Genomic DNA, 27,581 nt, shown 5'->3' with positions numbered 1-27,581 from the left:
AGAAAAACAGATGGTAGCTTCTTACATTCCATGTAAAAATACCATCAATGATAGAAAAATTAACGTTTAGGTTCAAGTATGACACATTAAATATGGCGGACAAGCTTACGTACTCCATGAACATGTTTAACTCGCTTGAGGCGGGGTTAACGTATGTCTATGGTAATAACGACGCAGGAGCTCAATGCTAATGCTACTACCAAACGCACATCTTCGAGTCTGGTCAACATGGCTCCTTTTCCGGACGAGGTAGACGTTTTTACGGGCCCGCACTGGCGAATGAAGCAGCTAGTGGATATTTATTCCGAAAAGGTAAATGTTTGCGATTGTTTTTATGAAAGGTTTGCGGCCAAAAAGCATTTTATCGGCGGAAAGGTTGGCCCCAAACGGTGAAGCTCGTTAGCTTAGCATGTTAGCTTGAGGAGCTAGTTACGTAATTATGCAACAGGCTTTTATAATTTAATATCCCCGTGGAACAGATGTGCAATGTGAATAGTTGCACGTTTTGAAACCGTAATTTACTTTATTTTTAACGAGGGTAATACCGCGTAACGTGCATTTGTGCATAGTGAAGGTTTGTTGTTGTTGTGGTACTGTGACGTCGTAAAGAAACCGGGTTGTCATTCTGAAACCGAAGCAATGTACGTTTACGTAATTTATTTTCTTTAAAATACGATTTTTACGTGTGCATTAAATTGTAATAGACAGCTAAAACGAAAAATAGCTAACGTATTACTTTTTAAACGAGGATTTTTGTCAGAATATCAGTTATCAATAGTATTTAGCCCTTAAGTTGTCATTTTCTAATAAGAAAAATAATAAAACAAAATTTTAAGTGACTGATGTAATAACACGGCACAACTGAAATTGTATGAACATGACATTTTTTGAGGAAATAAAATCAATTTCAATGGGTGACATAATGTTGTAATCTTGCAAGTTAACATGATATATGACTTTTTCATTCGTCAAGGTTATTTATAAATTAATGTCATAATAAAATGTTGTCAAATTACAGCAAAAAAGAAGCAAAAATTCAAGTTTTTTTTTTTTTTTTTTTTTTTAAATCAAATTTGAGTTAACATTTTGTCCCTTTTCCTCTCAAAACTGAACGGTCAGCTGTCAGAGACCAACTTCTCCAACAACAGCGACTTCCGCTCCTTCCTCAAGTCGTTACTTGCCACCTTCAAGGAGTTTAAAATGCACGAGCAGATCGAGAACGAGTACATCATCGGGCTGCTGGAACAGCGCTGCTGCACCGTTTACAACATGCACTCCGACAACAAACTCTCCGACATGCTGCTGCTTCTGGAGAAGGGCCTGCACAACGTCAAGGTAGGGTTTATGCGGGTCATTAAAAAGCATTGAAAGTCATCAAATGGATTTTGTCAAAATTCAGGCCTTAAAAAGCATCAAATTACATATTTGAGGCATTAAAGATTATGTAAACTTCAACTTGAACGTGAATGTAGAAGACTTCTGCCTTTGTACAAGGGCTGGTCATGGCTTAGCACAACAGTTATATATTAGAGCTGTCCTGACTAGTCGACATCATCAATGACGTAAATGCGTCGATGAGCACAACATCCCGTCGACGGTTAATGAAGGGTTTAAAAAATACAGTGGGGCAAATAAGTATTTTGTCAACCCCTAATTGTGCAAGTTCTCCCACTTGATAATATTAGAGAGGCCTGTAATTGTCAACATGGGTAAAACTCAACCATGAGAGACAGTATGTGGGAAAAAAAAAACAGAAAATTACATTGTCAAATTTTTAAAGAATTTATTTGCAAATCATGGTGGAAAATAAGTATTTGGTCAATACCAAAAGTTCATCTCAATACTTTGTTATGTACCCTTTGTTGGCAGTAACGGAGGCCAAAAGTTTTCTGTAACTCTTCACAAGCTTTTCACTCACTGTTGCTGGTATATTGGCCCATTCCTCCATGCAGATCTTAGTAGTGCAACGGTTTGCGGTTCAAAACCGAACCGTACGGTTCGCCCTGCACGGTTCAATACGCCTTTATGAACCGCGCCTTTTTGGTTTTGCAATTACAGTAATTTATTCCGAACGCTTGTGGAATGAATTGGTCAAACTCTGTGTGCCTGTGTGTGACGTGAAGCACAGCTGTAGAGAAATTCCCGTCCCGCGAGTAAATGTCCAATCGCTGTCAAGCACCTGTGTAATATGAGCCGAGTAACGCCCTCTCTCGCTTACGAGCGAGGTGAAAGTGAAACAAGAAAGAAAACAAAAAAAGTTATGGCGAGCGAGGAGTCGACAGACCAAATTTTGAGGAAGCACCGGCTTCTTTCAAATATGCGGTGTGGCGACATTTCGGTTTCCCCGTGGACTACGATGCAGACGGAGAGAAAATATTGAAAAAAATAATAAAACAATTTGCAAGCATTGCTCAGCGCTTGTTCCCTATGCTAACGGCAACACTTCTAGAGCTGTCCCGACTAGTCGACATAGTCGACGTCATCGATGACGTAAATCCGTCGACGAGCACAACATCCCGTCGACGGTTAACGAAGGGTTAAAAAATATATGCGTGGAAAGTTCAGAATGTCGGATGCTCTGTATGCAAGCGGGGAAAGCGGCACAAAGCCAAAAAAGCGCACCAGAGTGTCCAAAACATTGACTTATTTCAAAGAAACAACGGAGGGTACACTCTTCTGTCCTGTCTCTTCAATGCCAAGCTTGGCTGCACGTCGGCCGTGAATAAACACCTCAAGCGCCGTCACCCAGTTAATTTTTTTTTCCTTTTTTTTTCATTTTTGTACACCAGAGGGTGCTTTCGCCATACTGAATAATAATGTTTCATTGACAACGGGCCTATAAGTGCTATTAGTATTGTCCTTAATGCTAACTGAAAGGTTTATTTCATGTTACGGTTTATTTTATGGTATAGAAAATTATATAAGGTTAAAAGGTCATAAATATAGACAGTATATACAGTGATTGCACTCAAGGGAGAGATTGTCAATGATAAGGTAATAAATTAAGGTAAAGGCAATTCATTGATATATAAATAAGGTTTAAAAGGAAAAAGATGAAAAGTTTTTGCTAACTTCTAATTGTGTTGTTTTATTTGTGTGCACCGCAGCTCTTACGGTGTGATTACATCAAGGATGGAATAAAAGTTGTAAACCATCAGTTTAAGAGACCACCTTTTCAATCGGGATGCTACACTAGTTAATTCTATCAGCATTAGAACTCATTGTTTATTTGTGATTTATTATTGTTATTTACGTGTTTATTTGTACTTTAATAAATAATTTAAGTGTTCCAATATGTTTTTTGTGAATTGATAAGCGTCAACAAAAATTTCATTGCTAAATTAGTAAACAAAAAACAAAAAAAAAATTTTTTTTTTTAATTATTAGATTAGTCGACTAATCGTAAAAATAGTCGGCTGACTAATCGGGAGAAAATTAGTCGTTTGGGACAGCCCTAAACACTTCTAACATGACTCATCACCTCAGCCGGCATCGCCCACAGACATCGCTTTCTCAGAGCAGGACAACCCCGAAGATGACACCAGTGAAAACACACGGGTCTATAGAAGAGGCGTTCCAAAAGCCTTACAATATCAGGTCAGAAAAACACAAGAAAATAACCCATGCATTGCAAAAGACTTGCAACCATATTCCGTGGTTGAAGTTGCGGGCTTCGTTAATTTAATTGCAACGCTTGACCCGCGTTATATTGTTCCCTCGCGGACAAATTTCACCAACAACATAATCCCCAGATTTATGAAATGGCACGCAAAGCCATCGAATATGATTTCGCGAAAGCACATAGTTTCGCCCTGACCGCTGATAGTTGGACGTCCCGTGCTACAGAGTGCTACTACCTAACTGTGACGGTCCACTATAATTCATACCTGTCAAGTTGTACGGTCTCGTCGTAATTTGTACAAGTGAGCACTGATTTTTAAATGTCGCCGTACGTAACGTTCAAAATCTGCAGGTTTTTCGTGCATTGCGTTTTTGTTTTGTTTTTTCATCCGCTTGTATTTGGTCATTCGTTTGGTTTGTAGCAAACGCGGTGCTAGGCGGCTCCAGTATTTCCTGACTGTGGCCGACATCATACAATCTACGCCTAGATATCTCTTGCATATAGAACTACATGCGAAATGACACTCAACAGCCGCCATTTTAGAGCAGTAAACTTCTCAGAAAGGCTGTGTTGTAGTAAACCTTCCGAGCGAACCTAAGCAACTTTTTATCCAAAATACTCCTAAATCGGCAAAATCTTGACTTGAGTCTATCTTTAAAGGATGAAACCGTTTAAAAATTTTCACATGTCGAAGGTAGACAGAAGGGAACTAAGGCAAAAACGGGAGCAATTTTATCAACTTTAACGGTTGATTCACAACATAAAATGACCTCCAAACATAGCAAAGGTTACTATGTTTTTGGGTTTGTTTGTTTTTTTCTTAGTGATGCACGATAATACATTTTTCAACCGATACCGATAACCGATAATTTCCTCCTCATTCCAACCGATAACCGATAACGTCAAGCCGATAATTTTATTAAAAGATTTATGTAAAATTTTAAAGTATACACAAAAGAAAATATTACTGTGTAAAAATATAATTTATTGCTCTTTTTTTCAACATAAAATATGAACAAGTTGTCAATTCAAACATCTAAATAATGACAGATTGTCTGACATTGTGTAATGGTAAACTTTTGGCAACAATTACTTAATGAGTAAATACCTAAGGTGCACAAAAATGCCTTTAAAAGTAAGCCATTCCTAACGTATATAACATTAATACACTGCAAAACACACCTCCTTAAAACTAGTCAGTTTTAAGTGTAAATCTATTGGCAATATGTGAAATTATCTGCCATCGCTTCAAGTGTATTTCTCTCAGATTTCTTGGAAGTAAAATAGCTAGCTGAAAATAATCTTAACAGCCTTGTTTTAAACAATACATTATTATACTTAATCCTAAAAAAAAAAAAAAAAACTTGGAAGAAGATTTTGAATAATATTTGTGGCTACAGAATATTGATTTAAGAATTTGATTATCTACTGTGACTGTAATTGATCAGAGAAATAAGTTAAATAATTTGAAAAGTGATTGCTAATGTTATATGCTTTGTTGCACACTGTGAAAATGATTTAACTCAAAAGAGCGAGATGTCATGTACCCATTCTGCAGCGCTTTGTTTACATTTGTGGCTTTCATGACATTTGCTTTACAGCAGCTAAACTGATACACGGCAGTACGAATTGGACGGAGTTGGAGCTCGCATCCGCGTGCGTGTTGTTTTGTGCCTGAGTTTTGTTAAGCCGAAAATAAAGGCAGCGTTACAAAGTCATCTGACCGCTCGTCATTTTACATACTGAATGCATTATTGACTGGCTGACTTCGTTTTCTCCATGTTTAAATGATCATCTAACCACTGTGCCGTCATGATAAGCTTGCTTACTGGACATCAGTTTTTCATGAAGAATGGTGGTCGTATAAAGTGCATTATTTTTTTTATCCAGGGCTTTGGTTCTCGGGTCATTTAGGTTAAAAATAAAAAAAACGTGTCTCGTCTCGGCAGCAGCTACGTTCGTACCGGATAATCCGCCCGCCCCAGCCGGTTCGCCGCGGCGTATTCGGGTCCTGGCTCTGCTCGCACGCCGTGGGGGAACGCTCGAGAAACCGGGGTGTTCGCCGGAGGTCCCGAAGCCGGGGAACCTGGCTCGGCCCCGCCTCGCCATACCGGCCAGAGTGGCGGGCTCCGTCGGAAGACGGCTACTTGCCGACTATCGGTCTCCAGTCGTGCCGGTGTTTAGCCTTAGATGCGAATTTACCACCCGCCTTGGGCTGCATTCCCAAACAGCCGGACTCTGTATCGTCACAAGCCCTGTAGTTTAAAGTGCCTGTGACATGAAAAAGCATGTTTATTTCATAATACACGCGGTATTTTATGCTCCTGAATGATATGGACCGCTTGGATGTGTGTGGAAGCGATCGCTATATTTATTTAGTTTTTTGAATCCCCCGCACCAGGAAAATGAGTGACTTCCGGCTTCGGTCTCGCATTGAGGAGGAGGGCGCTGTGACGTGTACGGTAGAAGACGTCCTCTTCACGCTACAGTTTACTGTTGTGTATGAGGACGAAGGATTCAGCTGATTTTGCGGATTAATACGTTTATTTTTTGCATCACGCCAGCCAAACGGCTTCAGAAAAATCATTCTGTATGAGGGAGAGACGTATGTGCCTTTTTGGAGTTTCAAAAGGTTCCCATTCACCGTGGATATTTACTGTGAGACCATTGGACTTACGAGGAAGTGAGTAAACATCTTGTTTTGTATGATGTCAAATACGAATACAGCGATTACAAAGTAAACACTACAAACTTCCTTTAAATGAAGGACTACTTACGTTTGATCATTGATAGGCATGTAAAAAGCTCTCCTAATGCATTAGCAGCAGCACTGTTAGCTGCACAACAACTCCAGCCACCCTCCTCCGGGGAACGAACTGTAAATTGCTCTCTGCCGGGCGGTTTGCCGATCCGCTAAGACATTCGACAACCGGGTCGTCATGTCAGATAATCCAGGATAGCTATGTGTGATTTTCCGCTTTGAAGACTTTGAAACATCACTCGGTTCGGGTTAGCATGTCGGCTAGCTGTCACGCCTTCTGGTTTGTTTACATTCTCCGAAGCCGGGGAAGGGAAATGACATATGTCCGATTTAGGTGTCATAAAATATCGTTCGGGAGGTGCGACAGTAAAGGTGAAGTCGACAGTTTTGACCATTATGGAGTAATTTTGCCATGTCGTCCTGAATAAATGCATTTTTATTATTTCATATTCCATTCAGCACAAGACTGTTGTTTGTCATGACCATGCCATTTATTTAGCAATTGGGGAAAATACTTGGATAAAAAGAGTATCCTGTAAAAATATTGAAGTAAAGAGATAGAAACAATGACATTTTGCCGCTCTCTTCGTCGCGTTTTCCTCGTTGTGAATAGTTCCCCCTCGACGGCCTGACTGGTCCTTCTCAAGCCATTTATACAGGACTGTCTCAGATAATTAGAATATTGTGATAAAGTTCTTTACTTTCTGTAATGCAATTAAAAAAACAAAAATGTCATACATTCTGGATTCATTACACATCAACTGAACTATTTCAAGCCTTTTATTATTTTAATATTGCTGAATTTGGCTTACAGCTTAAGAAAACTCAAAAATCCTATCTCAAAATATTAGAATATCATGAAAAAGTATACAAGTAGGCTATTCAACTAATCACCTGAATCATCTAATTAACTCGAAACACCTGCGAGGGTTTCCTGAGCCTTAAAAACACTCAACTTGGTTCAGTAAACTAAATCACAAGTATGGGGAAGACTGCTGATCTGACTGCTGTCCAGAGGACCATCATTGATACCCTCCATCAGGAGGGTAAGACACAAAAAGAAATTTCTCAAAGAGCAGGCTGTTCACAGAGTGCAGTTTCAAAGCATATCCACAAAAAGTCTGTTGGAAGGGAAAAACCAAGAGAAATGACAGCAGCCTTAACAAAATTGTGAAGAAGAGCCGCTTCCAGAATTTGGGGGAGCTTCAAAGACAGTGGGCTGAAGCTGGAGTCCAGGTATCAAAAGCCACAGTTCACAGACGTGTCCGGGAAATGGGCTACAATAGCCGTATTCCCATGTTCAAGCCACTTCTGAACTCAAGACAACGGAAGAAGCGTCTGACTTGGGCTATGGAGAAGAAGCACTGGACAGTTGCAGCGTGGTCCAAAGTCCTCTTTTCAGACGAAAGCAAGTTTTGCATTTCATTTGGAAGTCAAGGCGCCAGAGTCTGGAGAAAGGCTGGAGAGGAGCAAAATCCAAGTTGCTTGAAATCCAGTGTGAAGTTCCCACAGTCAGCAATGGTTTGGGGAGCCATGTCAGCTGCTGGTGTTGGTCCACTGTGTTTCATCAAGTCCAGAGTAAATGCAACTGTGTACCAAGAGATTTTAGAGCACTACATGCTTCCATCTGCTGAAAAGCTCTATGGAGATGAGGATTTCATTTTCCAGCATGATCTGGCACCTGCCCACAGTGCCAAAACCACCAGTAACTGGTGCACTGACCATGGCATCACTGTCCTTGATTGGCCTGCTAATTCCCCTGACCTGAACCCCATCGAGAATTTGTGGGGTATAGTTAAGAAGAAGATGAAAGACACCAGACCTACAAATGCAAATGAGCTGAAGGCCGCTATCGAAGCATCCTGGGCATCAATAACACCTCAGCAATGCCACAGGCTGATTGCCTCCATGCCACGCCGGATTGATGCAGTAATCCGTGCAAAAGGATTCCCAACCAAGTACTGAGTGCATCAATGGACATTTTCAAATGTTTGATTTAGTTTTGCTGTTATTAAATTATTTTTTTACTTGGTCTGAGGAAGTATTCTAATTTTTTGATATAGGATTTTTGAGGTTTCTTAAGCTGTAAGCCAAAATCAGCAATATTCAAATAATAAAAGGCTTGAAATAGTTCAGTTGATGTGTAATGAATCCAGAATGTATGACATTTTTGTTTTTTTAATTGCATTACAGAGAGTAAAGAACTTTATCACAATATTCTAATTTCCTGAGACAGTCCTGTATAGCTATTGGGGAAAAATACTTGGGTAAAAAGAATATCCTGTAAAAATATTGGAGTAGAGAGACTGAAACAATGACATTTTGCGGCTTTCTTCGTCGCGTTTTCCTCATTCTGAATAATTTCCCCTCAATGGGCTGAATAGTAAAATCGATGAGCCAAGTCTACCGCTGACGTCATCCACCTGTTGGGGACGCTAAAGCCCTATAATGGTAGGCGTGGCTAACCGGCAGATTAAAAGACTAATTTCTCGTCATCTGTGCTTTGCTAAATTGTTTTATGTAGTCGAATCGTCTCAAAATATGATTCTAATTCACTTAATAATGCCATTTAAGACCTTTTTTCTCGTGTCATGTGCTCTTTAACTTAGTTAGTGTTTACAATAGCTTTAGCATTCCCGTTAGCAGCAGCCTCGTATTCGTTCCAAAAATCTTTGTGATGCAGTTTTAAATGGCTGCTGGGTTAGTGGTTTTGAATGAGGACGCTTTCCTTCTGCCTCGTGGAACTTCTACGGTACATGTTTCGCAGATGGCGAGAGCGTCGTTTTTTTTAGTAACAGCCGCCATAATATTCAACTACTTCTTGTCGTGTAACTCTGCCTCCTCAACCCCTCCTCCCTCAGGGGCTTCAGAGAGGGGAGGGGTTGAGGAGGCGGCGTGCTGAATTCTTCGGTTGCGCACATTTGGAGGCTAAATCAAGTATATAATTAGCGGATTGCTTTATCGTTTACATTTTTTATTATCTGGATTATCTGTGTGACGTCATAATTGCCATTATCGGCCGATAATTATCGTTGACCGATATTATCGTGTATCTTTAGTTTTTTTTTTTTTTAATGAAAAAAAAAAACATGAAAGGTATCACCAGTTACTTTGCCAAGTAACTTTTTTACTACTGTGTGTGTATTTCAGTAGTCAGTCACTACACTTGCCAAAGAGCTAAGAGGCATTTTAACAGTCAAAAATGTTTACATTTTAAGTGTTTATTTCATTTTTTAAAAAGCAAAATAAAGGCAGTTTAAAAAAAAATTTTTTTTTAATGCAAAACCGAACCAAAACCGTGATCCCAAAACCGAGGTTCGAACCGAACCGTGGGCTAACTGAACCGTTGCACCCCTAGCAGATCTCCTCTAGAGCAGTGATGTTTTGGGGCTGTCGTTGGGCAACACGGACTTTCAACTCACTTCAGAAATTAGAGAAGCGTCACATTTTTTCAAAGGGTGCCAATACTTTTTTTCCGGCCCATTTTTTGTTTAAAATGAGTGAGTTTTGTTTAAAATGATAATGATTTAATTTTTTCCCCCATTCTCTTTAGTGTTTTTTTTAATATCAAGCAAAATAAATGAAGATATTAATACCAAAGCATTTGTAATTGCATTCGTTTTCTGGGAGAAATTGAGCATTATCTGACAGAATTGCAGGGGTGCCAATACTTTTGGCAAGCAGTGTACTCCGATGCGCCTTATAGTGCGGAAAATACGGTATATTTTTGTATCTGGTCGCTTCAATGATTACGAAATTACTTGAAATGGTTTAATATTCTTTATTGTTCAGAGCGAATACGAACAGCTCAATTACGCCCAGCAGCTGAAGGAGCGATTGGAGGCTTTCACTCAGGACTTCCTGCCCCACATGAAGGAGGAGGAAGAGGTTAGCACGTAGCATTTAGCACGTACGCCAACTTAAAAGAGCGTCACCCTAAACGCATGACTTTTCAGGTGTTTCAGCCAATGCTGATGCAGCATTTCAGCTACGAGGAGCTGAAGGCCATCAAGAAGCAAGTGATAGCGCAGCACCGCTGTCAGCGGCCGTGGGAGCGCGCCGCCGACGTGCTCAAAGGCTTCGGCTTGTGGAGCCGCGCCGAGGAGCTGCAGAAGGCCTTCAAATACGCCGACCACGAGAAGAGCGACTACGGTCAGTTTTTTTTAGCTGTCGTCTCTGACATCAGATACAAATTTCACTTTTAGATTAATAGTCGGAACACTATTTGTCGATCTTGAAAAAAAGTCGATATATCGGTCAATATGAAGTTTCGGCCTTTTTAACTTCCTGTAGAAGCAGAGCACGACGGAACCGGTTCGGTGCACGTCTCACAGCTTCCGGCCGAAGTGGTGGTGAGGATCTTCCGCTTTTTGGGCCCGCAAGATCTTTGCCGCTGCAGCCAAGTGTGCGCCTCCTGGTCGGAGCTGGCCAAAACCGGTTCCCTGTGGCGACACCTCTACCCCGTACGCTGGGCCAGAGGTAAGAAATAAATATACACAACTAGGGCTGCAGCTATCGAATATTGTAGTAATCAAGTAATCGACTGAAAATTCTATCGATTAATCAAGTAATTGGATAAAACAAATATATTTTTAGGTGAAGAGCAATTATAAATATACAGTGGGGAGAACAAGTATTTGATACACAGTCAATGGGAAAACCCATTTGCAGTGTATCAAATACTTGTTTTCCCCACTGTACATGAGAAAACAAGACATTTCATCTAATCTTGAACCATTTTCAGTCAATCACTGTCTTTATTTTTTATGCATATTGTTGAAAACAGCCAACAATTGCATCTCAGATGTAACTAGAATAAGAAAAAAAGACATTCACTGCTTTCACTCAAAAAACCTTTAGATCTGATTAAAAATGTATATACATACACACACACATATATATATATATATATATATATATATATATTAGGGCTGTCAAACGATTAAAAATTTTAATCGAGTTAATTACAGCTTAAAAATTAATTAATCGCAATTAATCGCAATTCAAACCATCTCTAAAATATGCCATATTTTTATGTAAATTATTGTTGGAATGGAAAGATAAGACACACGACGGATATATACATACAACATACTGTACATCAGTACTGTATTTGTTTATTGTAACAATAAATCCACAAATGGCATTATTAACATTCTTTCTGTTAAAGTGATCCACGGACAGAAAGACTTGTAGTTCTTAAACGATAAATGTTACAGTACCAAGTTGTAGTAATTTTATATTAAAACCCCTCTTTATGTTTTCGTTTTAATAAAATTTGTAAAATTTTCAATCAAAAGTAGAGTTAATATATTAATAATAAAAATAACAATAATAAAAATAGAGTGAAAAGTTTTACGTGTATTTTGCATAGCTAAATTGATATGGAATGCCAGTTTATTTAGCATTGTTGGTTAACTGTGTGTCAGAATAGGGCCTCATTACTATAGACTGAAGTGCTTTTCTTTTTGAGAACATTATTTTTTTTTTTTTGAGAGATAGGAATATTATTTTTGTTGTGCTTTCACTAAACGATACTTATGTTTGTTGTGAAGGAGAAGCTTATGCCAATAAACGGCGCGCCTGTGTCCACTCGCCTTTACTGTATAACATATACAGTGGGAAGAACAAGTATTTGATACACTGCCAAAACCCATTGGCAGTGTATCAAATACTTGTTCTCCCCACTGTACCTGTACATATCTTACCGAAAATAAAACAAGAGACACATAATTGCCACTAAAAGAAAGAAAACTTAACGAAATATGTGTGGAGCACAAATAGCAATTTGCATTGCATTGTGAATACAGCATAAACGTCTCACAACTACTAATTCTCCCACGTTTAGAAGACATAACATGAGTATGGAACGGCGCTGCCCCCAAGCGGCCGGTGGCATTCTCTTCACTCTTAATGTCCATAAACGGCCTCATTGTAATGTTTGAGGCAATATGCCAGCGGGTGCGTTAATTGCGTCAAATATTTTAACGTGATTAATTTTAAAAATTAATTAACGCCCGTTAACGCGATAATTTTGACAGCCCTAATATATATATATATGTATATATATATATATATATATATATATATATATACCTAAAAATGCCGTTACGCTTGATAACACACATCACTTAAAAGTTAGGATTTTTTCCCACGTGTTTCAATTGAATTTGTATTTGTGTCGAGCCATTTTTAAGTTCTAGTTAAGTTTTAAGTTAGTCTAAACTGTAAGTCCTGATAGGATTTTGAGTTTTTGCAGTGTTCAAAATAAATGTATGATACAGGCTGTATTGGAGCACATGAGGGACCAGTGCTACTTGGTGTTTTATCCAGCAATGACTACTGAGCTAAAATTGATAGTTAGCATTATTGAGTTTTTATTTTACACCCTCATCACTCCACAACGCTATGTTATGTTAAAGCCTGTATGTAAGACACGTTAGCCACGCATCGAAAGTGGTCATAATTAATAGAAACCTAGCCCTCCGCAGGGCTAACGTTACGTGAACTAGTGAAAGTAATGTTAATCTTATTTATTAGCGCTTAGCCCTCTACTGCTTTAAGATGGCGGCTGTTTACTAACGCTGCCCAGACGCGGCCAAGTCTGTTTAAACATACATGTGATCTCTATGAGACTCATCAGACGCTACCTGCTACCAACGTAGCATTGTGCGGGCTAGTATTTAGCAACGTCGGCATCGTTTGTAGCGGTTGTCGGCTGCAGTAAGTTTTTTTTTTTTTTTTTTGCTTCTTCCTCTACGCACGTGACATCAGCGCATTGTCCCGCATTAAAAGTAGTCCGAGCAAAACGTGATGCTAAGAGCTGTCAAAATAAACGATTACTCGAGGTGAATAAAATTACTCGGATCAGTTTTTAAACTCGAGTTACTCGAGTATACGTTTCAGCTCTAAACACAACACATACTAGTAAGTAGAGGTGGGAATCTTTGGGCACCTAACGATTCGATTACGATTACGATTCAGAGACTCAGATTCGATTATAAATCGATTATTGATTCCCCCCCCCATTTTTTATTTTTTTTTTTCCCGATCGATCGGGTCCGATCACGTCATTTTCAAAGTATCGGAATCTGCAAAAAAATATCGGACGTGCCTTTTTTTAATATATATATATATTTTTTAATTGAATCGTTTTCTAATTGTATTTAACGTTACAGAAAAAATGTCTTACACTCATCCAGAGTCTTTTCAAATTTATCGCGTTAACGGCGGTAATTAATTTTTTAAAAAAATTAATCACGTTAAAATATGTAACGCAATTACCACATGCGCTGCACGACCCACTCACGCATTGTCGCGTTCAATCTATAATGACGCAGTTTTATCTATATATAGAGGTAAAAGGGAGCGTAAAATGAACAGAGTGAATTTTGGCAGTCTTTGGAGCCATTCGTTAATTGGCTAAAGCCTGAAAATCCCTCTCTCAACATAGCGGTAACACTACAAACATGCGAAAAAGCACAGAATTCTGTGAAAACAAAGTATATTGGTTAAAAGAAGTCTTATTTCTGAAGACACTTTGTTTCTAGAAAATGTGGAATTCATTCCACCTGCGTAAATTTTATCGTATTGTTGAGAGAAATAAGTACTCCCTTTAAAATGCTAATGTTTTTGCACTTTCTTGTAAAAATAAATAAATAAAAAAGCTGCGTAAGGGGCAGCTTTTGTTGTACGGGCATGTTTCTATCGTTCCTGTTGAATCATGAGGATATTTAACTAATTAATGGACAAAAATTTGTTTGTCTACTTTATTAATAAGTAATGTATGATGCATCGATAATCGTGATAACCGTGATCATCGTCAATACCGTGATAGAATCGAATCGTAGCCCCCTGAATCGTAACGAGCTTCATATTTTCACATGAAAACGTTAATTTTGGTCTAACCAGTATTGTTTACGGGTGGGAACCTCTGGGTAGCTCACAATATGATATAATTTAGTGATACAAGGCTAACGATAACGATGGACCTTCAATGGCAGCCAATGGCATTTACAGGTCAATTTCTGTTGATTTTGGGTCACTTCCTGTTGATTTGGGGGCATTTACAAGTCATTTCCTGTTGATTTTGGAGTTACTGAACAGGAAGTGACCCGGTATTGTCCCAAAATGAACAGGAAGTGACCCATAAATGCCCCAAAATCAACAGGGAGTGACCCGTAAATGCTGTTCACGTATTGTTTATGTTTATATTGGGGCATTTGTGTGTCACTTCCTGTTGATATGGGATTACTGAACATAAAGTGACCCGGAATTGTCCCAAAATACATAGGAAATGAATCAGAATGAACAGGAAGTGGCCTATAAATGTCTTGTAATCAACATGAAGTGACCCAGAAATGCCCGAGAATCAAGAGGAAGTGCCGTTGATACCAATAGATGTCCGATTTGATGATTTTTGGTCACTCCATGTTGATTTTGGGGTATTTACAGGTCACTTCCTATTCGTGTTGTTACTTCCTATTCATTTTGGGACATTCCTGGCTCACTTTTGGGTTACTGAACAGGAAGTGACCTGGGAATATCGCAAAATAATTAGGAAATGACATGCTAATGTTGCAAAATCAACAGGAAGTGACTTGTAAATGCCCCAAAATCAACAGCAAGAGACCCAAATTCAACAGGAAATGGCCCAAAATGAAATTGTATTCCATTGATGGCTAAAGATGTCCAATCTGATGATTTTGGGTCACTCCATGTTGATTTGGGGCATTTACGGGTCACTTCCTGTTGATTTTGGAGCATTTAAAGGTCATTTCCTATTCTTTTTGGGACATCCCAGGCTCCCTTCCTGTTCAGTAACCCCAAATAAACAGAAAGTAACCCATAAATGTCCCCAAATTTAACAGGAAGTGACCTAAAATCGATAGGAAATGACATGAAATAGCCCAAAATGTAATTATTGGCTGCCTTTGATGGTAATAGATGTCCAATCTGATGATTTTGTGTCACTTCTTGTTGATTTTGCGGCATTTACAGGTCACGTCCGGTTCATTTTGAGTTACTTCCAATTCATTTTGTGACATTTCTGGCTCACTTTTGGGTTACAGAACAGGAAGTGACCTGGGAATATACCAAAATAAATAGGTAATGACCTGAGAGTGTCTTAAAGGAAGAGACCTGCAAATGCTTGAAAATGAACAGGAAATGACCTGTAAATGCCCCAAAATCAACAGGAAGTGACACAGAAATGCCTTAAAAGTTAGGAGTTAATTACAGCTTAAAATTAATTAATCGTAATTAATTGCAATTCAAACCATCTATGAAATATGCCATATTTTTCTGTAAATTATTGTTGGAATGGAAAGATAAGACACAAGACGGATACATACATTCAACATATGGTCCATAAGTACTGTATTTGTTTATTATAACAATAAATCAACAAGATGACATTAAAGTGCTTGTGACACGAAAAAGCATGTTTATTTCATAATACACGCGGTATTTTATGCTCCTGAATGATATGGACCGCTTGGATGTGTGTGGAAGCGATCGCTATATTTATTTAGTTTTTTGAATCCCGCGCCAGGAAAATGAGTGACTTCCGGCTTCGGTCTCGCATTGAGGAGGAGGGCGCTGTGACGTGTACGGTAGAAGACGTCCTCTTCACGCTACAGTGTACTGTTGTGTATGAGGACGAAGGATTCAGCTGATTTTGCGGATTAATACTTTTATTTTTTGCATCACGCCAGCCAAACGGCTGCAGAAAAATCATTCTGTATGCGGGAGAGGCGTATGCGCCTTTTTGGAGTTTCAAAAGGTTCCCATTCACCGTGGATATTTACTGTGGGACCATTGGACTTACGAGGAAGTGAGTTAATGTCTTGTTTTGTATTATGTCAAATACGAATACAGTGATTACAAAGTAAACACTATAAAATTCCTTTAAATAAAGGACTACTTAACGTTTGATCATTGATAGGCATGTAAAAAGCTATCCTCACGCTCATTAGCAGTTAGCTGTTAGCACGTTAGCTACACAACAATTCCAGCCACCCTCCTCCAGGGAACGAACTGTAAATTGCTCTCCGCCGGGCGGTTTGCCGATCCGCAAAGAAACTCGACAACCGGGTCGTCATGTCAAATAATCCAGGCTAGTTATGTGTGATTTTCCACTTCGAAGACTTTGAAACATCCCTCGGTTCGGGTTAGCATGTCGGCTAGCTGTCACTCCTTCTGGTCTGTTTACATTCTCCGAAGCCGGGGAAGGGAAATGACATATGTCCGATTTAGGTGTCATAAAATATCGTTCGGAAGGTGTGACAGTAAAGGTAAAGTCGACTGTTTTGACCATTATGGAGTAATTTTGCCATGTCGTCTTGATAAATGGATTTTTATTATTTTATATTCCATTTAGCAGAAGTTATTTGTCATGACCATGCCATTTATTTAGCAATTGGGGAAAGTACTTTGGTAAAAAGAATATCCTGTAAAAAATATTGAAGTAAAGAGACAGAAACAATGACATTTTGCCGCTCTCTTCGTCGCGTTTTCCTCATTGTGAATAGTTCCCCCTCGACGGGCTGACTGGTCCTTCTCAAGCCATTTATATAGCTATTGGGGAAAATACTTGGATAAAAAGAATATCCTGTAAAAATATTGGGAGTAGAGAGACTGAAACAATGACATTTTGCAGCTCTCTTCGTCTCGTTTTCCTCGTTCTGAACAATTCCCCCTCAATGGGCTGAATAGTAAAACCGATGAGCCTAGTCTACCGCTGACGTCATCCACCTGTTGGGGACGCTAAAGCCCTATAATGGTAGGCGTGGCTAACCGGCAGATTAAAAGACTAATTTCTCGTCATCTGCGCTTTGCTAAATTGTTGTATATGGTCGAATCGTCTCAAAATATGATTCTAATTCACATAATAATGCCATTTAAGACTTTTTTTCTGGTGTCGTATGCTCTTTAACATTATTAACATTCTGTAAAAGCGATCCATGGATAGAAAGACTTGTAGCTCTTAAAAGATAAATGTCAGTACAAGTTATAGAAATTTTTTTATTAAAACCCCTCTTAATGTATTCGTTTAAATAAAATTTGTAAAATTTTCAATCCAAAAATAAAGTAGTAGCCTGCTATTGTTGATGTCAATGATTACACAATGCTCATGGGTCGCATCCAAGCATCAGCAGAGGGCGACAAAACTCCAAAAAACACGAATAATAAATGGAGATTACAATGTGCTGTCATTTTAATCTGTTTGAGCGGGGCATGTTGCGTCAAATATTTTAACGTGATTATTTTTAAAAAATTAATTACCGCCCGTTAACGCGATAATTTTGACAGCCCTACTTAAAATCAAATGGAAGTGAATGAAATCATTGCCATCCCTTCCACACACCGTCAGTGACGGCCAATGCGTTAACTTTGGGTGATTTCATGTCATTTCCCGTTGATTTTTGGTGCATTTCTGTGTCACTTGCTGTTGATTTTTGGCCATTTACAGGTCATTTCCTGTTGGTTTTGGGTCACTGAACAGGAAGTGAGTTGGGAGTATCCCAAAATCAATAGGAAATGACCTGAGAATGCTCTAAAAGAAACAGGAAGGGATCTGTCGATGCCCCAAGGTCAACAGGAAGCGAACATTTGCAGCCATCTTTCCTACTTCAAATAGATTGAAAGTAAATGGCAGCAAATGAGTTACTTTTTGAGGCATTCCGGGTAATTTCCTGTTGATTTTCGGACATTGGCAGGTCACTTCCTGTTGATTTTGGGTTGCTGAACAAGAAGTGACTAGAGAATATCCCAAAATAAACAGGTAGACCTGTAAAGTCCTCCAAAACAGGGAAGACTGTCTGATGCTTGATCACATTACGGAAGAACAGTTGGATAATTTACTCTTTTTACGTACTTTTATGAATTTAGAATAACATAAAACTGATCATTCTTTGGAATGAGTTGCAATTAGCTGAAATGTGATCAAATAAAACAAGAATCAATTAATATAAAAACTTTTATACCTAAGGAAAATGTATTCAGAAAACAACTATGATATTAAGAAGTTGACTAAATTTCAACATCGCTTAAGCACCGCCCCCTTTGCTGTCTGCTTGTTCAGGCGACTACTACGACGGCCCACCCGGAGATTCGGACCAGGAGCCCGATGATGGCTGGCTGAAAAGTCGGGAGAAAGAAGCGCGCGCCTACCAGGACTGGGACGAGGACGCCGACATCGACGAATCCGGTGACCTTCCGTTATAAGAACCGGCCGCTCGTTACTCTTCCTTCGCGGACGCCGTCAAACCTCGCCCGCCTCTTTGCATCTCAGACCAGCGCGACGACTCGCCGGCCATCGGCGCCGCACAGCGGGAGAAGAGACTCCTCGACGGGATGGTCCAGAACCTCCTCCCGGTCGTCGGACCGTCCGTCAAGTCCCTGGTGCTGGCCTACGGCTCCTCTGTCTCCAGCAAAATGGTGACTATGGGCGGGAACCTCTGGGTAGCTAACGATACGATCCGCAATACAAGACTCGCGATGATGATGTCATGATATGGCGACACAACAATTATCGATACGCGGGTCAGAAAAATCCTTCTACAATCGACGATTTATTGATTATAGGGCCTTTCTGGGTCATTTCCTGTTGATTTTGGAGGCGTTTACGGATCATTTCTTGTTGATTTTGGGTTACTGAGGAGGAAGTGGCCCGGAAATGTCCCCAAACGAATAGGAAGTGATGCAAAATCGACAGGAAGTGACCTGTAAATGCCCTAAAATGAACAGGAAGTGACACAGAAATGCCCTAAAATGAATTTATTGGATGCCTATGGCTTTCAATGAGTTTTTGAACACCTGTAGGTCAAAAATACTAGTGGTTGATTCAGCTTAGATTTGCCTTTGACCGAACCAGAATTTTCATGATGGCATGAACATTATTATAATGAACAAAACAAAGACAGTAACAAAACTTTGCATACTGGAAAAACAGGAGTGGAAACAAACGCACAAATCCCAATCCGACACCGTGCCAAAAATATTATTAATCGGGCCTATAATATGTTACTGGATTTATTGAGATGACGTCATAATTCCTATTATCGGACCGATAATTATCGTGCACTTCTACTTCATAGGAAGTGACTCAAAATGAATAGAAAGTGACCTATAAATGCCCTAAAATGTAGGGTAAGGAAAGTGATTGGACGTCTATGGCTGTCAATGGCAGCCAATGAGTGAAGTTTGGGGTTACTTAAGGTCATTTCCTGTTGATTTTGGGGCATTTCTGGGTCGTTTCCTGCTGATTTTGGGGGCATTTACGGATCACTTGCTTTTGTTATTGGGTCACTGAACAAGAAGTGGCGCAAAATCAACAGGAAGTGACCTGTAAATGTCCTAAAACGAACAGGAAGTGGCCCAGAAATGGCCCCATTTACAAGTTTTTGGGTTACCGAATAGGAAATGACTCAAAATGACATGGAAATGCCCTAATTGTAGGGTAAGGAAAGTGATTGGACATCTATGGCTGTCAATGGCAGCCAATAAATGAAATTGAGGGGTACTCCAGGTCATTTTCTGTTGATTTTGGGGGAATATCTGGGTCACTTCCTGTTAATTTTGTGGCCTTTCAGGGTCACTTCCTGTTAATTTTGGGTTAATAACAGGAAGTGGTCTGGAAATGTCCCCAAATGAATAGGAAGTGACACAAAATTAACTGGAGGTGACCTGGAAATGCGCTAAAATGCAGGGTAAGGAAGCTGTCAATGACAGCCAATGAGTGAAATTGGGGTGTACTTCAGGTCATTTCCTGTTGATTTTGGAGCATTTCTGGGACATTTACCGATCATTTCCTGTTGATTTTGGGTTACTGAATAGGAAGTGTCCTGGAAATGTCCCCAAACGAATAGGAAGTGATGCTAAATCAACAGAAAGTGACCTGTAGATGCCCTAAAATGAACAGGAAGTGACTCAAGAATGTTCCCAAGGGAATAGGAAGTGACTCAAAATAATTTGGGGAGAACTTCAGGTCATTTCCCGTTGATTTTGGGGCATTTCTGGGTCACCTGCTGGTGGTTATGGGTTACTGAATAGGAAGTGACCTGGAAATATCCCCAAATGTATAGGAAGTGATGCAAAATCAACAGGAAGTGACCTTGAAATGCCCCCATTTACAGGTCACTTCCTGTTGATTTTTGTTTGGGGGCGGTTGCAGAACAAGAAGTGGCTCGAGAATGTTCCTAAGTGACTAGGAAGTGACTCAAAATCAACAGGAAGTGAGCTGGAAATGCCCAAAAATGAAATGAATGATTGGACGTCAATGGCAGCTAATGAGTGAAAATATGGGGGTACTTAAGGTCATTTCTGTTGATTTTGGGGCATTTCTGTTTCACTTCCTGTTGGTTTTGGGGTATTTATAGGTTACTTCCTGTTTATTTTAACTTCAGTAACTCTGAAATCACCAGGAAGTGACCCGGTAATGTTAATTTTGGGACATTTATGGGCCACTTCCTGTTGATTTAGGAGTTACGGAACATGAAGGGACCCGGTAATGTCCCAAAATGGGACATTTACTGGTCACTTCCTGTGGATTTGGGAGTTACTGAAAAGAAAGTGACCCGGTAATGTTAATTTTGGGACATTTATGGTTCACTTCCTGTTTATATTGGAATTACTGAACAGGAAATGACCCGGAAATGTCCCAAAATCAACAGGAAATGACTTGCAAGTGCCACAACTTCTTTTCATGTTGGGCCATTTCAGGTCACTTCCTGTTGATATTGGGGGCATTTCTGGGTCACTTCCTGTTGATTTGGGGTTCCTGAACAGGAAGTGAGCCAGGACTGTTCTGAAATGAATACAAAGTGACTCAAAATCAACAGGAAGTGACACAAAGTCAACAGATTAAACCTTTTGAGGCATTTCTGGGTCACTTCCTGTTGATTTAGGGTTCCTGAACCCAGAAATGCCCCAAAATCAAGAGACTCAACCTTTTTGGGGCATTTCTGGGTCACTTCCTGTTGCTTTGTAGTTCCTGGACAGGAGGTGAGCCAGGAGAGTCCTGAAGTGACTCAAAATGAACAGGAAGTGACCGCTATATGCGCCAAAATCCACAGGAAGTGACCCAGAAATCCCAAAATTAACAAGTGACCCAAAATCAACATTCTACCTTTTAGGGGCATATCAGGGTCACTTCCTGTTGATTCTGGGGTTCCTGAACAGGAAGTGAGGCAGGAATGTCCGGAAATGAATATGAAGGGACTCAAAATGAACAGGAAGTGACCTTTATATGATTCAACATCAGCAGGAAGTGACCCAGAATTGCCCCAAAATCATTAAGTAGTGACCCAAAATCAGCAGATTCCACCTTTGGGCGTTTCTGGGTCACTTCCTGTAAATTTTGGGGACACTGAACATGAAGTGGGCCAGGAATGTGAATTAGGAAATGACTCCAAATGAACAGGAAGTGACCCAGAAATGCCCCAAAAGCAACAGGAAGTGACCCAAATTCAGCAAGAAGTTTTGGGGCATTTTAGGTAATTTCCTGTTGAATTTTAGTCATTTCCTGTTGATTTTGGGGCATTTCTGGGTCAGTTCCCGTTCATTTGGGGACATTTCTGGGTCAATGATTTCGGGTTCCTGAACAGGAAGTGAGGCAGGCATGTCCCGAAATGAATACGAAGTGACGCCAATAGAACAGGAAGTGACCTTTATATGCTCCAACATCAGCAGGAAGTGACCCAGAATTGCCCCAAAATTGGCAGATTTCACCTTTGGGGGCGTTTCTGGGTCACTTCCTGTAAATTTTGGGATTACTGAACAGGAATTGTGCCAGGAATGTGAATAGGAAGTGACTCCAAATGAACAGGAAGTGACCCAGAAATGCCCCAAAATCAACAGGAAGTGACCCAAAATCGGCAAGAAGTTGTGGGGCATTTTAGGTAATTTCCTGTTGAATTGTAGTCATTTCCTGTTGATTTTGGGGCATTTCTGGGTCACTTCCTGTTCATTTGGGGACATTTCTGGGTCAATGATTTCGGGTTCCTGAACAGGAAGTGACCCAGAAATGCCCCAAAATCAACAGGAAGTGACCCAAAATTGGTAAGAAGTTTTGGGGCATTTTAGGTCATTTCCTGTTGAATTGTAGTCATTTCCTGTTGATTTTGGGGCATTTCTGGGTCACTTCCTGTTCATTTGGGGACATTTCTGGGTCAATGATTTCGGGTTCCTGAACAGGAGGTGACCCAGAAATGCCCCTAAATCAACAGGAAGTGACCCAAACTCGGCAGGTTTTGGGGCATTTTAGGTCATTTCCTGTTGGTTTTCAGTCACTTCCTGTTGATTTTGGGGCATTAACGGGTCGCTTCCTGTTGATTTTCAGTCACTTCCTGTTTTTAGCTTTTAAGAGCCAACCGATTGGATGCCTTTTATCGTCAATGACACACTGATGACACGTCAATGAGTTCAACCGATGCCGTTTTTTTCCATCAGGTGCGTCAGATGTTGAGTCTGTGTCCCAACTTGACGCATCTGGACCTGACACAGACGGACGTCACCGATTTCGCCTTTGACAGGTAAAGTGGCAAAATGGCCGCCGGCCGGACGACGATATCACACATGCGGCGTGGGCGTCCCCCTCCTAGTTGGTCTTTCGTGGGTGCCTGCGCCTCGCTGGAGCACCTGGACTTGTCGGGCTGCGACCAAATCACGGACCGCGCCCTGCAGAGACTCTCGCTGGGGTTGGGCGACCCCTGGCCGCCGCGCCGGCGCCGCCGCGCTCACCGAAGCGCGCCGGCCGACATCGAGGACTCGGCGGCCGAGTGGACGCGGCGTCTGGAGACCCGGCTGCTGGACGCGGCGTGCCGGTGCCGGCGCGCCGACGCCGCCCTTTTGCGTCTTTGCGACGGCGCGCTCAGGACTAATTGCCGCCGTTCGCAAACGGACACTAAACGCCGCGACGGCGGGACGAACCGGGCCGCGGCCGGGCGGCGGCTGGCTTTCCTCAGCCTGTCCGGATGCTTCCGGGTCACGGACGCGGGACTCAGGTAGGGGAATCGAGCGAACGCAGGCCGGGCCGGGCCGGGGACGAGGAGTTAACGGAGCTGTGGTTTGTCGGAGGGCCCTGTCGGAGGCGGGAGGACTCCCGGCGCTGGAGCACCTCAACCTGTCGGGGTGCCTGCGGGTGACGGAGGCGGGGCTCGGGCAGCTGGTGTCGGCGTGCCCCGCCCTCAACGACGAACACTTTTACTACTGCGACAACATCAACGGTAGGCTCTCGATAACCATACATGGGTCATCTATTTCAATGGTAAACAATCTTTTCATTTTAGGGCATTTCAGGTCATTTCCTGTTGATTTTAGAGGGATTTATAGCTCACTTCTTGTTGATTTGGGGTTACTAAACAAGAAGTGACCCGGGAATGCCTGAAAATGAATACGGAGTAACTCAAAACAAATTGGAAGTGACCTGTAAATGCCACAAAATAAACAGGAAGTGACCTGGTAGTCACTTCCTGTTCAGTAACTCCAAAATCAACAGGAAGTGACCAGGTAATGTCCCAAAATGAGACACTTAGCGGTCACTTCATGTTTATTTTGGAACATTTATGGGTCACTTCCTGTTGATTTTGGAGTTACTGAACAGGAAGTGACCCCGTAATGTTAATTTTGGGACATTTTTGGGTCACTTCCTGTTGATTTTGGAGTTACTGAACAGGAAGTGACCTGGTAATGTCCAAAAATTAAGAGGAAGTGGTCGGAAATCAACAGGAAATGACTTAAAAGAGCCCCAACTTCAACAGGAAGTGACCCATAAATGTTCCAAAAGTAACATTGCCGGGTCACTTGCCGTTCCACAACGCCAAAATCAACAGGATGTGACCCATAAAGGTCCCATTTTGGGACATTACCATGTCACTTCCTGTTCCAAAACGCCAAAATCAACAGGAAGTCACCCAGTAATGTCTTTACGGGTCACTTCCTGTTGATTTGGGAATTACAGAACAGGAAGTGACCCGGTAATGTCCCAAAATGGGACATTTACAGGTCACTTCCTGTTGATTTTGGCGTAGTGGAACAGGAAGTGACCAGGCAATGTTAATTTTGGGACATTTATGGGTCACTTCCTATTGATTTTGGAGTTACTGAACAGGAAGTGACCCGGTAATGTCCAAAAATGAACAGGAAGTTACCGATAATCAACAGGAAATGACTTGCAAGAGCCCACACTTCCAACAGGAAGTGACCTGTAAATTTTCCAAAATTAACATTGCCGGGTCACTTCCTGTTCCACAACGCCAAAATCAACAGGAAGTGACCAGGTAATGTCCCAAAATGGGACACTTAGGGGTCACTTCCTGTTTATTTTGGGACATTTACGGGTCACTTCCTGTTGAAGTTGGGGCTCTTTTAAGTCATTTCCTGTTGATTTCTGACCACTTCCTCTTAATTTTTGAACATTACCAGGTCACTTCCTGTTCAGGAACTCCGAAATCAACAGGAAGTGACCCAGTAATGTCTTAACGGGTCACTTCATGTTGATTATGGAGTTACGGAACAGAAAGTGACCCGGTAATGTCCCAAAGTGGGACATTTACAGGTCACTTCCTGTTGATTTTTGAGTTGCTGAACAGGAAGTGACCCGGCAATGTTAATTTTGGAACATTTATGGGTCACTTCCTGTTAATGTCGGAGTTACGGTACAGGAAGTGACCCGGTAATGTTAATTTTGGGACATTTATGGGCCACTTCGTGTTGATTTTGGAGTTACTGAACAGGAAGTGACCTGGTAATGTTCAAAAATTAAGAGGAAGTGGTCAGAAATAACAGGAAATGACTTAAAGGAGCCCCAACTTCAACAGGAAGTGACCCGTAAATTTTCCAAAATGAACATTGCCGGGTCACTTCCTGTTCCACAACGCCAAAATCAACAGGAAGTGACCAGGTAAATGGGACACTTAGGGGTCACTTCCTGTTGATTTCGGAGTCGCGGAACAGGAAGTGATCCACTGTTGTCTTTACGGGTCACTTGCTGTTGATTTGGGCATTACGGAACAGGAAGTGACCCGGTAATGTCCCAAAGTGGGACATTTACAGGTCACTTCCTGTTGATTTTGGAGTTACTGAACAGGAAGTGACCTGGCAATGTTAATTTTGGAGCATTTATGGGTCACTTCCTGTTGAAGTCGGAGTTACAGTCCAGGAAGTGACCCGGTAATGTTAATTTAGGGACATTTATGGGTCACTTCCTGTTGATTTTGGAGTTACTGGACAGGAAGTGACCCGGTAATGTCCAAAAATTAACAGGGAGTGGCCAGTAATCAACAGGAAATGACTTGCAAGAGCCCCAACTTCAACAGGAAGTGACTTGTAAATTTTCCAAAAGTAACAAAGCTGGCTTACTTCCTGTTCCACAATGTCAATATCAACAGGAAGTGACCCCAAAATAAACAGAAAATGATTTACATCACTTCCTGTTCTTTTTGAGTCACTTCCTGTTGAATTTTGGACATCTATATGTCACTTTCTGTAGATTTCAAATCACTTCCTGTTGAAATTGGGGCACTTGCAAGTCATTTCGTGCTTATTTTCAGTCACCTGTTGATTTTGGAGCATTTCTGTGTCACTTCCTGTAAGTTTTGAGTCACTTCCTGTTCAGTAGCCCCATAGAAACAGGAAGTGACCCAGAAATGTCCCCCAAATCTACAGGAAGTGACAGAGAATTAATTTTGGAGCATTTCAGGTCATTTCCTGTTGATTTTTGTTCACTTCCTGTTGATTTTGGGGCATTTCCGGGTCACTTACTGTTGTTTTGGGGTTACTGAACAGGAAGTGACCCAGGAATGTCCTAAAATCAACAGGAAGTGACCAAAAATCAAAAGAAAATGACTCAAACAGGAAGTGACACAAATAATTTTGTTTATTTTGAAATCAACAGGTCACTTCCTGTTGTTTTGGGGTTACTGAACAGGAAGTAACCCAGGAATGTCTTAAAATTGACAGGAAGTGACCAAAAATTAACAGGAAATGACCTGAAATGCTCCAAAATTAACTCCGTCACTTCCTATTGATTTTTGGGACATTTCTGGGTCTCTTCCTGTTTCTTTGGGGCTACTGAACAGGAAGTGACTCAAAAGCAACAGGAAGTGACCCAGAAATGCCCCAAAATCAACAGAAAATTATTTACATCACTTCCTGTTGAAATTGGGGCACTTGCAAGTAATTTCTTGTTGATTTTTGGTCACTTCCTGTTGATTTTGGGACATTTCTAAGTAGGAAGTGACTTGAGAATGTCCACAAATCATCAGGAAGTGACTAAAAACCTACAGGAAATGATCTGAAACACTCCAAAATTAACTTACTCTCTGCAATCGAGGGCTTTGGATGACCAATTTTAAGTAGGCGGGGCGGCTACCAGCCCCCTCCCATTCCAAATGGATTGAAATGGCAGCCATTTTCTTTTTGTTGTTCAGGTCCAAAAGCAGACACGGCGAGCGGATGCCAGAACCTGCAATGCGGATTCCGAGCGTGCTGTCGCTCCGGAGAGTGACTCCGCCCCCTCCCTCGACCCCGCCTCCCCTTCTATAATTGCACTTTATTCCACTGGGTGTCACCTCCAGTACGTTCCTACGTGAAAACTGTTAAAAAAATGTCAAAAGTCCCCGTCTTTTCCTGTCGTCGACACTCCGCATTATTCATTTCGGCGTTTAGAAGCAGCTTAGAAACACGATCCATCGTTCCGAAGGACGCCAGGAGGTTAAGTTACACCGACGATTAAAATAAAAAATGGCAACGGTACAACGTGGACCATTTTTGTTGTTGTTGTCAAGTGGAAAGACGGAAGAAATAAAGTTCATATTTTGAGAAAGTCAACTGTTTTTTATGTGATTGACTGGGGAAGGAAACTGCAATTCTTAAAACGTATCATTGCCGCCATCTGGTGGTTATTCACTGCCGGGCAAGTAGAAATGCAAGAATATAAAGTGAAAAATACAGTTTGTAGTGTTAAAAATGTTGGGGGTTTTAAGCAGATTTTCTTCAATTTATTTTGAAGGACATCTATCGCAGTGTTCATTAATGAACTGAAGTAATATTAAAAGCTGTCAATATGCCAAATTTTTTATAAACGGCTTTTTAATGTTATTCCATGGGCTGCCATTGAGGACAATAGATGTCTATTTGGTTTGAGGTTAATTTTTTTTTTTAGTTTTGATATATATTTACATTTGTCATTTTAAA

General features: G+C 40.9%; 1 protein-coding gene across 1 annotated transcript; it reads left to right on the top strand.

The window, feature by feature from the left end:
- Positions 1-143: 143 nt before the first annotated feature.
- On the top strand, positions 144-27,581 carry fbxl5 (F-box and leucine-rich repeat protein 5). The gene is made up of 11 exons (XM_057841854.1): positions 144-312; positions 1,120-1,335; positions 10,176-10,271; positions 10,340-10,535; positions 10,677-10,862; positions 18,469-18,594; positions 18,679-18,824; positions 22,836-22,918; positions 22,988-23,389; positions 23,463-23,611; positions 26,816-27,581. Exons 1-11 carry the CDS (start codon positions 154-156, stop codon positions 26,890-26,892), a joined length of 1,836 nt encoding a protein of 611 aa, XP_057697837.1. The 5' UTR covers positions 144-153; the 3' UTR covers positions 26,893-27,581.

Source organism: Corythoichthys intestinalis, chromosome 7 (assembly GCF_030265065.1).
Source record: "Corythoichthys intestinalis isolate RoL2023-P3 chromosome 7, ASM3026506v1, whole genome shotgun sequence".
Lineage (NCBI taxonomy): Eukaryota > Metazoa > Chordata > Actinopteri > Syngnathiformes > Syngnathidae > Corythoichthys > Corythoichthys intestinalis.
This window is presented reverse-complemented; position numbering and strand designations above follow the sequence as displayed.

Excerpts from the sequence above, each read along its gene's own strand:
- fbxl5 (XM_057841854.1), top strand. The coding sequence starts at position 154 with ATGTCTATGGTAATAACGACGCAGGAGCTCAATGCTAATGCTACTACC. Across the intron at positions 23,390-23,462 it reads GTCACGGACGCGGGACTCAG|GGCCCTGTCGGAGGCGGGAG; the intron begins GTAGGGGAATCG and ends GGTTTGTCGGAG. Across the intron at positions 23,612-26,815 it reads CTACTGCGACAACATCAACG|GTCCAAAAGCAGACACGGCG; the intron begins GTAGGCTCTCGA and ends TTTGTTGTTCAG.